The sequence below is a fragment of the Hyaena hyaena genome, unplaced genomic scaffold, assembly GCF_003009895.1.
Source record: "Hyaena hyaena isolate Hyena2069 unplaced genomic scaffold, ASM300989v1 scaffold_879, whole genome shotgun sequence".
Taxonomy (NCBI): domain Eukaryota; kingdom Metazoa; phylum Chordata; class Mammalia; order Carnivora; family Hyaenidae; genus Hyaena; species Hyaena hyaena.
In genome coordinates, this window is record NW_024081510.1 from 226974 (window position 1) to 240840 (window position 13867).

The following is a 13867-nucleotide window of genomic DNA, read 5'->3' on the forward strand; positions in this document are numbered from 1 at the left end:
GAGAGGTGCAGCCATGCGAAGCAGGATTCCCGGCCCAGTGCAGTTGCACAAGCTAGGGGGCAGTGCCCATCCCAGAAGGCTGGCCAGGGCTGCAGAGCCACCAGGTTAAAGATGAAGCAGCAGGATAGAGTTAGGAAGCGGGAGGTGCTGGGCTCCAACTCCTGGGTCTGTGAGGACCAGCCTTCTTGGATGTGAGGCACCACATTCCTGGCACCGGGCGCCTGCCCCTCTTCCAGGCTCCACAGCCGTCAGACGTTGACAGAAAGTGACCCATCATGACAATGAAGTGAATGCTTCTGTAGGACACGCTTGTTTCCAGCCAGAGAGGGAGCACTGAGGTCCATATGCAGCACCTCTCCTACATGAGATGCTATGCTGCAGGAAGTGCAGGTGCCTGCAGACACCACAGGGCCCTCTGGGGGGTAGGAACAAGGAACCCAGCCCACTCTGTGATGGCTGTGGAGGATCTCAAGGGCTGTGAGGCCAAGCTCCAGGTGCCAAGTAGGCTGACTGTGGGAGGGTCTAGACAGACAGAGGTGCCCAGACATGGGGCCCCAGGAGGGACTGGATCCAGTAGCCCAAGGCATCACAGAAGTCAACATTCAGGAGTTGAGAGGACATATATTCCAGCCCTTCCTACTGTGGGAGCTGCAGCTCCACCAAGTGCTAGTCCAGCCTCTGCTTGCATGCCTCCAGGAACAGGAGCCTTACCACCTGTCAGGGTAGCCCCTTCCAGGTGGGGCAACTTGAACTGGGAGAAGCTGTCCCTGGGGCTGCACCCTGCCCCCATAAGGCTGCTCTCTGGAACTGAGCAGGCCCAGAACAGATTCCAGGTGCCCCCCGCCCTATCCCAGCCATTCTTAGACAGGGCTCAGCTGGCGCCCTGGACCCAGGCATGAGTGGAGGGGTGAGGTGTCCTGCCACCCCTTCACCTCCCACCCCGGAGCACATTTCCCCCTAGTGAGACGCATTCCAGGAACCCAGGGGCCACCTCCCAACCAAGTTAGGGAGGCAGAGCCACAGCATTCTGTTTTTTCCATTAGCAGCCCAACCCTTATACCACTCCCTCTCCTGGGGGCCAAGCTAAGACCCAGCAACCTAGTGCTCTGCACTCAGCAAGTCCTTGGTGAAGCTGTCCTACCTAATGTTCCTGCTGCCCATTACACGGCCTGGCTGGCCCCTGCCCAGCAGCCTGCCTGGCCCAGATAAGACTTTTCTACACACTCATCACTGCCCCCAGGATGGTAAGATGAGGCTCCCCACCTCCAGGACAGCCCTCCAGCCTTGCTGAAGCTCTGGGTTCATGGCTCACCTCATGCTGCCCAATAGGGCGCTGGGACCCAGCCCTTCCTCTATGGCCTCTACATCCCCTCCTCTCCCGGCCAGACCCCTCCTTGGCCTTCACTGCCCCTCCTCCGAGAAGCACACCCTGACTGGAAAGGCCGGTGGTTCCCCCCCAACTCGGCCGCACAGCACTTACCTTCCACAGCTGCAAGCTGCTCCCTGCGACGTTGTTCCCGGGCCCTCATGGCAGGGCTCTGCATGCACAGCTCTGCCCCGCCCCTTGCAGAGCCCAGCCTGTTCACCAGCTACAGGGCAGATGGTAGGAGCCTGCTTAGAGCCTGCAGCTCCCTGGGGACCATGCAGGCCATCTGTAGTGGGGGGCCATCCCTGGCTGTGTCCCACAGGCACAGAGCCCGTCACCAAAGAAAGGGTCTCCACATAGACCCAGAACTGCCCGGGACTTTCCTAGGCACTGGGGACACTCTATCTACACACTTCATCACCGTGGCCACATGGGCCTAAGCACTTGACATGGAACTGACTCATTACCTACAGTTAACATTGATTTTGATTCAAATTGTGTGTGTTGCCAGTAGTGACTGAATTGGACAGTGTGGGTTCAGAGCTGGCTTGCCTATGTGCTCCCCCAGGAGCCTCGTGGCCCCACCCTGACTACCACCAGTGGCTACATGGAGGAGGCTTGTAGCCAGGAAGAGCCAGAGCCTGCACACCTTCCACAGACCAGCCCTGGCCCTGCAGGTGGGCAGGTGGCTTTGGGAAAAGAGAGGATGCCACCTAGGGCTCCCATCTGGGTCCCTGTCCCTTGTCATGGACACTGGATGGTGGGCCAGGGACCCCCTCCCTCACTGGGGATACTGGGTGATGATGGGCCAGGGTCTCTCCCTCATCAGAGACCATGGGTGATGGGGGCTGGGGTCCCTCTCTCATCAGGGACACTGGGTGATGGGGGCTGGGGTCCTTCCCTCATCAGGGACACCGGGTGATGGGGCCCCAAGCTAGGCCCCCCAGCTGCCCTCGTGCCCGCCCACCTCACCTCACACTCATAGTGGCCCAGGTCATCCTTGCTGGCTGCCAAGATCTCCAGCACCAGCAGGCCGCTGCGGGGCTCACTCAGGGTTCGGTACTTGCTGCTGGGTGTCAGCAAGGCCCCATCCTTGTACCACCTACGGCCAACCCTAGAGTGTAAGGCAGGGCCACCCCAGCCTCCCCCACTCGAAACCCTCCTCTCACCCCCACCCTGCAGTCTGGGCTTGCACCTGGAGCCCACATTTTCCCAGCATCCCACAGACCGTGCCCCAGTCCCATGCTGCCTGGCCTACCTGATCTGGGGGTGTGGGGCGCCTTCGATGGTGCAGGTGACCTGAGCATCCTCTCCCTCCACAAAGGGCACCGCCCGAACCTTTTTCACAAACCGTGGGGGAACTGCGGGGCCACCAGGTGGGGGAAGGAGAAGTGACAGAGAGAGGCAATGTGATGGTGCAGGACCCTACCCTACCCCCACCAGTGAGTCCCCCAGACGTGGGTTGGAATCCACATGGCCACATCAGCCCTGCCCACAGGCCTGTGCCCCCCAGGGAGCCCCCTGACCCGAGGTGGAGCAGAGTCCAGATGCCCCACACCCCAGCCTCCCTCCTAGGGCCCACCTTGCACCAGGATCTTGCCCAGGGTGCTGGCATTGCCTGCAGCACTGGCTGCGAAGCACATGTACTGGCCGGAGTCCACTCCAGTCAGGTTGTCCAGAATGAGGGCACACGAGCCATCGGGGTCCTCGATGAGGATGTGGTGAGGGTCCACCTCCACTGGCTTCCCATCTGGAAAGGCAGGCAGGGCTGTCATGGAGGGGACCCTTCTGGGGACAGGAGGCTGGCCTGCCTGGGGGTCGCATTTACAAGGCAGTGATGGGGAGCACTTCTGGAGCACGAGGGTGGAGCACAGACTCCTGTCAGGGAGCCCGGCTGGGCAAGGAGTGCCATTCCTTTCCCCAGACCTCTGTGCCCAGAGTGCAGCCTTGCAAAGTAGGCTCCTAGCTGGAGGCAGGGGCCGGGCGGAGCGACCTGATCCCACAGACCATGTGCCATCCTGGCACGCAGACCGTCTCTCATCTGCTCACTGGTCCCATGACTCCCTGGGACCTCACCCAGCAGACACGCTCAAACACTGCCCATGTCCCTCATCACCATCTGACCAAACATCTCCAGCCGTCATGTGATTCTCCCCTGGGTGGAGGTGGGGGAGGGGTGCGTCTTTCCCTGTGAGGAACTCTGTCCTCCATAAATACCTAGAACTTCACAGGTGAACTTGTACGTGCCGAAAGGCGCTGCTTAAGTGATAAGGGTCCACAAGCAGCATCGTGAACCCCGAGTCACGGGAACCCTGGGAAGTGCTTCTAAGCCACATCAAGTGACCCAGTGACTTCTCTGTCAAGGAAGAGGGCCCAGGCAGGACCACAGAAGCCCGGCATCTCTGGAAACCCAGGGTTTCTCCCCTGGGGGGCAACCCCCTGCCTGCAGTTAACTTCTGGCCCCCAAACGTGGGGACTGACACATGTGGCTCCAGCCAGAGGGCCTTGTTTTCAGTCGGTATCTGGCTGGGCTTGTGGTTCCCAAGCAGGAACACACTCCAGACCATTCATGCTTCGGTGACAAGAAGCGATGCCATTAGGGACACACAGTATTCCAGAAGTGAAAGGAGGAGGAAGATAAATAGAAGATCCTGCTGGGCCAGGTAATGGGACCCACGACAGGTCTGTGGAGCCAGTAGCAGACAGTGCGAGGTCCACTGGGCCCTCCTCCGTGGCCTGTTGATGAACTGCCATGGGGCCAGAGGCAGCAGTCTGGGCACTGAGAAACAGGTTCACAGGTCCCTGGGTGGTGCCATGGCTGACACCCTCTCTCCTGATGCCTGAGATCGACTGGCTTCCTCACAAACATGAGAGCCCATGCTGGGTACAGTCACCAAATCTGGACGGGCAGAGGGCAGGAGGGCCGGCACCTGGCCTGGGAGGCAGGGCACTGGAAGTGAGTGAAGGACTCCTTCAGATGACAGCAGAGAACCCATGTCCCCACAGGGAGCTGTGGATGTCTGTCCTATGGGCTGGTGGCACCTCCACAATGTCCTGACAGGCTAGAGGAGGAGGAGGTGAGCCGAAGGATGTAGGAGCATTCAGACAGGTGGCCCTGCCTCCTGTGAAACCACAGAGAGGATGGGGGATGGGACTAGCAGATACCCCATCGGCAAGGTTACCACCTTGCATGTGGATCCCCAGCCAACCACGGGGCACAGAGCCTTGGACGGCGACGTGATGTGGCTGTTAAGTCAACATCCCCGAAGCCGAAACAATCTCTGCAGAAAAGCTCTCACTGCTCCAGTCAGAGCTTTGGGTGGGCCCCAAACGTGGGACATTACTGAGCCTTGGAAGTGTGTGGTGTCTTCCTGGCTCCCCGTTCTCTTCCTTCTTGTCCACCCAAACCCGACAGGTGAGCCTTGGCACCCCGTGTCCAGAGACCTCAGGCAGGGAAAGCTCAGATTTCCACAGCACCTGCATCCACTCACGGGACTTGATTGTCACCTTCAGGCCAAGTCAGAGTTCTGTGGCTGCAACTTATACCTCTGGACCCAATGTTTGTGGTCTGCAATTCCCTGGCCAAACCGAACGTGAGGAGGGGACATTCCAGGTGCGGACTAGCCGGAAGCAGAGGTGGCTGTGGCCACCAGAGGGCGCAGTTGGTTGGCGGCAAACGCGGCTGCTCCTCTGCCTCCAGCTTGTGTAGACAGGCTGGCTTTAAGGGGATCCCCTGTGTAGAGCAATGGCTCCTGCTTTTTCACCCCTGGGACATGCAGGCACCCGGGCCTCCCTGCATTCTCCGGGCAAGGTCTCTGATTCATGTCTGGTGTCCTCTGCTTAGGACAGGCTGCCCCATGGGCGGGTCAGCACTTCTGGGTCAGGACTTGCCCCTCTCAGCCCCCAACACTGGGAGCATCCACCCAGTCGGCAATGTTCTGCTGGCTGGCAAGTCAGAAGTCTCCTCCTCATGCTGAGTTCCTCCATTTCAATAACCAACCTTTACCTCCTGGATGACTACAAAGGGGATCCACACCTACGACTCATGTGCTGGGACAGAGCCCCTGGGGGACCTTCCCTCTGATTCCCCGTCCTCCAGCTCAGCGGAGACCCAGGCTGTGCAGTGAGTGCAGCAGCCGTCCAGGCCACATGGAGGGGAGTCGGGTCCCAGGTCCGTGGGCAGAGCTCAGGGCCGGTGTGGCTTAGCTGGGGGTGCTCTTCCCAGTGAAGGCTGCTGCATGCCCACTGGACTTGAGCTGTTGCAAATGGCACATCCTGAGAGGCTCCAGACAGGTAGGTTGAGGACGCCTCCTTGGGGCTGTGAACAAGCTGAGGTTCCTGCGTGGGACGCTGCTCCAAGTCCGGGCTGGAGGCAGACTTCCCATCCCGGCAGATGAGTGTCTCTGCGAGTTACCGGTGGGGTTTGCTGCCGTGACGCTGCTTGGGTCAGGGTGGCTCTGTCCCTACCACATGGCCGTGGGTGCCACATGCACTGTGACCGTGTGTTGACACAGGCTGACCATCTGGCTGGCCCCCACCTCCTCTGTCCACCCCTTGGGGAGGTAGTTTGGTCACTGGACACAGCTGTCCCTAGAGACAGGTCATCCTCTCCACGGCGCTCACCGTTGGCTCCTAGGTGGCATGTCCCCCTTTCCCCTTGGATGTGGCCCCTGCCATCACGGCACACCTTCCTGGGGGCAGCCTGGCCAAAACAGGTGGCCCCTAGGGACTCATTCTGGCTTCCAGGGGGCAGTATGAACCACTCTTACCCTCTGAACTGGCCCTCCCAGGCCAAAGGTCTGGCCGTGAAGGGACAGTGGGGACATTCAGGTGCCCTCCCAGGTCCTGTGCAGGGGAGGCAGCTGGGGATGGGCCTCCTCAGGCCCCAGGATGTGGGGGCTGTGGGCCTCCCTCCAGAAGACCCTGGGGTAGCTCTCCCGAACTGCTGATGGGAGCCAGCCGCTGCATCCACCAGCTCCGGCCTGTGTCTCTGGCTGTAGGACACGGGGAAGGCCTCTCTTGTGGTCCCACCATCAATCCACTCCAGCCCCGTCCTCAGCCACAAGGGGCAAGCCAGTGCCCCTGGCTGCTTGACCCGAGGGCCTGCCCCTCACCAGGACTGGACTTAGTTATTCAGACTGAACTGGGGACTTGGAGACCCACCTGCCAGTCCAGCACAAGTGACCCCCAGGGAGAGTCTCTCGGCTTACTTGGAGGCCTGGACCATGCCAGATGGCTGTGCTACACTGTGATTTAGGGTTGGAGCTTAGGGCCACATGTCATAGGTTTGACCTCTTCACGGGCCATGATAGAGGTCAGCCGTGCCTGCCTCAGTGACCTCGAACAGAAGCCCTGGACACAAGGCCACAAGGTTCAGGTGGCTATCCCCAGGGGGGCAGAGCATGTGCTGCCAGGCATGCATGTGGGAGAAACATGCAGTCTGCATGACCACCAGGTGGGGGGACACTGGGATCCGTCCCCTTGTGCCTCTTCCCTTTCTTGCAATAACCCAGAACCTGAGCAGAACGTTCTGGTAAGTTCTGTAAATTCTTCAGGTGATTCACTGAATCCAAAGTTGGTCTGGGGACCCTCAAAGTACAGCTGATGCCAGAAGTGGGGTGGTCTGGGACCCCCAAACTGCAGCTGGTGCCAGAAGTGGGGGTGGTCCCAGGGACCCCCAGACTACAGCCGATGCCAGAAGTGGGGGTAGTCCCGGGGATCCCCAAACTGCAGCTGATGCCAGAAGTGGGGTGGTCCCAGGGTCTCCCAAGCTGCAGCCAGTGCCAGAAGTGGGGGTGGTCCCGGGGACCCCCAGACTACAGCTAGTGCCAGAAGTGGGGGGGTAGTCTGGGGACCCTGACCACAGAGCCAGCCTCAGTGCCCTCTCCCTTCTCTGGGCCTCCTGGTTGCCCACCCAGAGCTCTCAAATGTCCACCAGGGATACCTGCCAGCCTCCCCCTCTTCCCTTCCATCTGCCTCATTTCTCTGGCTGGCTGTGTTACCTCCCCATTTCATGCCACATGTTTGTCTTCAGTTTGCCATCTGTCTCCTCTCCTAGACGGCCAGCACCCCTGGGCAAGGCCTATTTGCCATTGCGTCCCTGGTACCTGGAACAGGGTGTGAGCCCTCAGATTGCTAATGAGTGAGGTTTGGGGTGGGTAGTGTCACTGCGCCGGAAGCATGGGTGCAGGCCCTCTGCTTCTGTCCCACCTCGTCCACCCGTGCACCTACTCAGGCTGAGAGCCTGCCCCCTTGTGCCCAGCCCCCCAGCAGGCCCCCCTCTTTCTCTGACCCCTGCCCAGGATGGATACCCACCCCCTACCTGGAGCCCCTTCCTGGTGCAGGATCAACATCCATTGGGCCCCAGTGGCCTACCTTTGTACCAGCTGACGATGGGCTTGGGTGTGCCTGTCACACGGCAGGCCAGCTTGACAGTCTCGCCCAGCTCAGCTGTGCAGTCCGCCAGTTCCTCTTCGAAATCTGGGGGTTCTGGGTGCGTGCACACAAACACACACATACACGCACACACAAACACACAGGCTCTGAGCTCTTGGTGAGTGGGATACCCCCCTCCCCCAAGTCCTTGGTGCATCCCTGGCACAGTCAGAAGCCTCAGGGTCAAAGGGTGAGACTGTTATGGACACCGTCCCCTGCGACCTTCCATCCAGGACCCCACATCTGGGTGTGATGGGAGTCAGGGTGAGTGAGGCAAGCTGAGTGGATAACAGAGGACCGTGGAGAAAGGGGAGCCTCCCTCCTGCTCTAGGTGGGGAAGCCGACCAGGGGTTACCAAGCCCTCCACATCCCTAACACAGTCCGGGCGCCTGTCTTGTGCTGGGGGGTGGGGCCTGCATGAACTCCTAGGCTTCCTGTACTCGGGCTCCCAGTCTGGCACTCACGCCACACAGGCAGGACCAGGCGCTGCTGGATGCCACAGATCTCCTTCACCCAGGAATTCTTGGTGATGACGGTCCGTGCCTGCAGCAGGTACTTGCGCACAGAGTCCTCTCGCTCGTGCCAAACCTCGAAGGCACGGTCGTCACCCTCCACCTGGTCGTTCAGGTCGATGCTGCTCAGCTGTGGGTGGGCAGAGGGTGCAGGGTGACCACTTGGACGCAGGCCTCCGCTCCTCCTGCCCTGCCGGCCCCTCTCTGCCCACCCGGGCTGCGCGGGCGCCTGCAAACCTTCATCATGTTCCGGAAGACGTAGCTGAAGGTGTCGGTGCGGGAGTCCCGTCTGGGCTTGCAGACCACCAGGTGGTGGCGGAACAGGAAGACATGCCGGTGGTGGCCTTTCCAGGGCATCCGCGCACCTGGCGCCCCCTCCCACACGATGAAGTGGCCCTGGGGGAGCATTCAGCTGTCAGCCACGTGGCCCCTCCCAGGCCCTCCACCGCTACCGCACCTACGTGGCCCCGCCCAGGCCCTCCACCTCTCCTGCACCTGGCGGATGGGCTCGCCCAGGGCCTGCAGGGTGCCCGGGTAGTTCTCCATGAGCGACACGTGCAGCTGGTTCTCAGCGCGCTGCGGCAGGGCCGACACCACGGCGTACGCCTGCTCCAACAGCGCGCAGTTCTGCCGGTTTCTCGCCTTGTTGCGGATCAGCTCCTTGGAGAGACAGCGTCAGGCCCAGGCCCCACCACCCGCCCGCCCGCCAAGGCCAGGGAGGGCGGCCACGTAGCGGCCATGTACCTTTAGCAGGGCCTGGTACTGCTGGACACGCTCCACTGGCTGCTCCAGGAAGTGCTGCAGGGGCGGCGGCGGCGGCTGAGAGGGGTCTGCGGCTGACAGCACCTCCTCCGTGTATTTCTGTGGGAACCGCAGAGCGTGGATGGGGACGCGCATGTGCATTCCCGATGGCCACTGTCACCAGGGGTGGAGAGCCTGAGGGTTCCGGCGTGGGGTACTGGTGCACACGCACATGCGCACATGGGAACCTTGAGGGGGTGCATGTGCACCCCGGGCAGCCAGTGTCACCGGGGGTGGAGAGCCTGAGGGTTAGGACCTTGTGTACAGGTGCACATGTGCACACACACACGCACCGGGTGTGCCTCCTCCCGGGTGGGCCTCACCCCCACCCTGCGGTGTCACCCTCTGAAGCTGAGCCCAGAGCTTTGGTGACCCTGCTTTTCTCAGAAAACTAAGAGGCATGGGCTTGGGGCACCTTGTAGAACTCCTGCACAGCCGTGCTGACCACTGCTGACTCGGCCTGCACGCGGCCCACCAGGAACTCCAGGTACTTCTCAAAGGCCGCCTGGTTCTTGATGAAGCACATGGCCACATCGTCATCTGTGTCACACTGCTGCAGCTCCTTCTGGAAGCTGTGGAACAGGGGACGGTGGTCAGGTGTCTTTGCACACATGTGACTGTCATGTGTGCTTGTGTGGCTGGCACGTGTGCATGCATGTGTATGGTGTGTCTCTGCATGTGTGCACACATCACTGGTATGTGTGCATGCATCTTTGTGCACATGTGACTGTCACATGTGCTTGTGTGGCTGGCATGTGTGTATGCATGTGTGTGTGCACACCTGGGGGCCCCGGAGCAGCTGTGGGGCCTACCCGTCCACCCACCTGCTGTGGAAGTGGCTGATGTCCTGCACGTTTCGGAAGATGACAGCCTTCTGGGAGGCCACGGCGGCAGGCACGTGGGGGCAGCAGTCCAGGTGCTGCATGTGGTGGCTCTGTAGGAACTGCAGCTTGCTCACAAAGGCCTGCTCGGAGTTCAGCAGCTCCTGGATGATGGAGCTGGGAAGGGACGGGGTGAGGAGAGACCTAGGAGCTACCGAGGCAGGTGGGCAGCCTCCTCCTCCTGTGCAGCCCGCCACCGCCCACCTCAGAACAAGCCCTGGACATGGTGCAGGGCAGCACCCCCAAAGCTACCTCGCGGCCAGAAAACCACTCATGCCCCCGCCTGTCGGACCCTCACCTCAGCCTTGTCTTGTATTCATCCTCAGACACAGCCTCCCCTGGGAACTCGGGGGCCTCAGTGGGCCCCCACTCAGGTGATAGCTGGTGAGAAAATGGGGAATGGTGGCAGGTGGCCAGGCTCTGGCTCCTGCTCTCATGGGGGACAACCACCCCAGGACCCCACCCCAGCCACCCAGTACCTTGAGCCGCCTGTCCAGGTAGGCAGGGGATACCCAGCCCTGCCGTGAGGGGCTGGACTTGGTGGGTTTGGTGCGCACGAGCCAGCGCAGTGGGTGGGCCGAGTCCAGCACCTCCACATACTGGCCCTCCCGCAGTGAGATGGCGTCCTGCTCAGCCCCCAGGGGCAGGTAGTCAGCTGTGACCACGTAGATGTCGAAGATCTGGGGGGATGATGCTGAGTCAGACCAGAGGGGTGCCAGCCTGACCTACCAGGGCCCCCACAGCTCCCCAAAGGCCCCAAGGGTCGGGAGACCCAGACCAGAGCCAGCCAGGCCTCCAGAGGCTGCAGGGTGCCTGGCATTAAGTTGGAGGACAAGCCATCCTGAGGTTCCAGGAAATTCCAGAACAAGGTCAACCCAGCTCTGCTGCTGGAAATCCTGTCAGTGTGGCTGAGACCACCCCAGGGGGCCCAGGGGGCCAGGCCAACCCTGGGTGGTGGTACTGTGCCCCTGCCCCTCCCCCTACCGGCACCCTGCTTGCTGCCCACCCCCAGCCCCATCAGAGCACCTCGCCGCGGGAGTCCCCATCCTCCGATTCCGAGGATGACTCCTGCACGCTGGAGGAGGGGCGGGAACGGCCATGCCAGGGGGATGCAGACGGCGTCTTAGATTCCTCGTCACTGTCACCTCCAGGCACCTGCAGCTTGGCTGAGGGCACAGGGCATGTGATGCCCACTAAGGGCCTGCTCCATATCCTCTCCCCATGGGTCCTCAGGGTGCGTGGACAAGGGGACTTGGCCACTGCCCCTGCCCTAGCCCCAGTACCTCCCCGTGGGTCCCCAGGGTGCGTGGACAAGGGGACTCGGCCACTGTTCCTGCCCTTGCCCCACAGCCAGTGGCGTCCTCACCTTGCGTGATCTTGGCCGACACTATCTCCGTGATCTGAGAGGTGAGCTTCTGCAGGAACTCTTCTGTGCCCACTTCAGCCAGGGACAAGTGGCCACGGGCCTCCACCACTGGGGGCTCTCCTGGGGGCCAGAAGCCAGCTCATCCAGCTGCCTGCCCTCCAGGCCCCGACCTGGGCTCAAGGGTCAGCAGTGCTAAGGGCCACACAGACTTGGGGCCATCACCGCTGGAAGCTTTGCAGGGTCGGGTTAAGGGTGAATGAGGGCTGCCTAGGTGAGTGGGGTCAGCCGAGAAGTGACCCCAAAAGTGGGCAACCAACAGGCAGTGAGCATGGCCCTCCCTTTTCTACTTCTGAGTAGACTCCCTGCTTTCCATCAAAAAGTTACAAATATGCCAAGATGCCGGGAGGCCCTGTGCAGGTGGCTGGGAAATGGACAGAAGGACCCTGTGGGGGACGGGAGAATCCGGGACAGATCAGGTCTGGATGCTGGCATGCCCAGCACCTGCCTCCTGCACTGCCCTCACCTAGCCTTCCCTGCCACCTGTGTCAGGGTGTCCAGGGTGGGCATCCACACAGCTCACTGGACGTGAGCTCTGAGCCAAGGGCCAGTGGGCCCCCAGATCTGAAAGGCTCAGAAGTGGCCCTGGCACCAGCCAGAGTTCAGAGTCAGGCCCAGGAGAGGGCAGGGAGCCCTGGCCTACAGCAGGTATTTTCGGAGTAGCTCTGGGCCTGGGGCAGCCTCCTCCATGCCTCACCCCTGCACTAAGGGCATGTCGACCCCCATCCTGCTCCCAACCAGCCAGTACCTTTCCTCTGCCCGGCAAGGTCAGTGAAACCTGTGGGTTCTGACATCTGCGTGGAGACGGCTTGGGTCCTAAAGGGGAAGGGGTCCTAAGAGAATGCCTCAGCTGAAGCCCCCATGTTACAGTGGGGACACTGAGGCACAGAGAGGGACAGGGGCTGGCCCAAATCATGGAGCTCTTGAGGAGCACCCCTGGGCTACAGTCTGGATGGGTCTCCCTCCTGAGGGCCGGGACGCCCCGCTCCCAGGCCTGCTGCTGCTGGTCTGGTCCCCCACTCACCCCTGCAGGAAGGTGGAGATGAGGGCCTCCTTCACCCCAACATGCTCCTCTGCTGCCCCTGCCTCCTTGGACACTGTCAGGAGAACAGAGTGAGCCACAAGATGATACCCCACAGCCCCGAGGCAATTCTGGTGGGGACCTGGTCCATGCTGCCTACCCTCCCTACCGCAGGGACCTTGACTCTGGCCCTCAGGAGCCCCTAGGTGGAGTGGGGCCCAGGAGGAAAACACTCAGGGGGGCAGGGGACTTCTAGGAGGGTCTCGGCCAGCTACACAAAGATGACAGGACAGGGTGGAGCTGGCCCATGGGGCTCTGTGTTCAGGGCCCAGAGAGAGGGCTCTGGGTCAGGGGCCCAGTGAAGGTCAGCTGCCTCCAGTCACCCACACCCACTCACAGCCAGAGATGTGCAGGCTGGCGGAGCAGAGGGCCTGGCCCGCAGCATTGCTGGCGATGCAGGTATATGTGCCTCGGTGCTGTCTGCTCACATCCAGCAGGACCAGACTGTGCTGCTGTGCAGAACTGGCCACCGTGTAGCCTGGTGTGTCACGGCCAATCCACAGCACTCCTCGCTCAGCCTCCTCCCGCAGCCAGTGCACGGCTGGGGCCGGACATCCTGCGGGCAGGAGGGGATGGTGAGGGGGGGCTTTCAGAAAGTAGGGGTCGCTCCGGGTGGAGTTGGGGGGTTAGTCCTCGGTGGGCGGCAGGGAGGGGCCTGCTCAGACCCTGGGGAAGGAGTCCTAGGTAGGTAGAGGTAGGAAGAGTTAGGAAAAGGGAGGGGCCTGCTCCGACCCTGGGGAAGGAGTCCTAGGAAGAGGGCGGGGCCTGGTCTGATCCTAGGCAAGGAGTCCTAGGTAGGAAGAGGGAGAGGGAGGGGCCTGCTCTGATCCTCCAGGCGGCAGTCCTTGGCAGGGGTCATGAAGGTAGGAGTGCCCCACCTTCCACCTTCACTGAGAAGGTGATGCTGGAGCCTTTCTTCACTTTCTTGGAGGTGAATCTTTCCAGGAATCGAGGCGGCACCAGCTGCTGGTGCACATCTGGAGAAACAGTGGGCATTGGTGATGAATGCATGTTGAGCCCCTGCTCCCTGTTGGGGCACCAAGTCCCTCTCCCCACTCCCCCTCCCCCCCACCCCCCTCATCCCGCCAGGTCCCGGTCCCATCCTGTCTGTAGGCTGGGTCTATACAGCCTGCACCCCACCCTCTTCCACCTGTGATGCTGTGTCCCTCATCCACTTAGCTGAGCTGCCCACCCACTTCTGTCCACCCGAGTCTGCTCACCCGATGCCGGCTTCTCTTCAGGATCTTTGGGGCCTGAAAGAGGCAAGAAATGGAAGTTAGGCCTGCAGCACCAAGGGGCCTCTTTCCTCTGGGCCTGTGCATCTGTTGGGGGTAGGAGTCTGGGGGTGAACCACCCACTCCCATAAAC

General features: G+C 61.5%; 1 protein-coding gene across 1 annotated transcript in view; it reads right to left on the minus strand.

Annotated features, from left to right (window-relative positions):
* OBSCN (obscurin, cytoskeletal calmodulin and titin-interacting RhoGEF) overlaps positions 1-13867 on the minus strand; it is a 159920-nt gene that overhangs the window by 19634 nt on the left and 126419 nt on the right. Inside the window, 20 exon segments of the mRNA XM_039220260.1 lie at positions 1481-1589; positions 2339-2468; positions 2625-2727; positions 2949-3116; positions 7742-7855; positions 8266-8443; positions 8551-8709; positions 8809-8973; positions 9058-9174; positions 9530-9686; positions 9939-10112; positions 10294-10376; positions 10475-10675; positions 11022-11161; positions 11362-11478; positions 12167-12234; positions 12443-12515; positions 12837-13055; positions 13378-13476; positions 13720-13752. Of these exon segments, the coding sequence (XP_039076191.1) occupies positions 1481-1589; positions 2339-2468; positions 2625-2727; positions 2949-3116; positions 7742-7855; positions 8266-8443; positions 8551-8709; positions 8809-8973; positions 9058-9174; positions 9530-9686; positions 9939-10112; positions 10294-10376; positions 10475-10675; positions 11022-11161; positions 11362-11478; positions 12167-12234; positions 12443-12515; positions 12837-13055; positions 13378-13476; positions 13720-13752 (2607 nt within the window).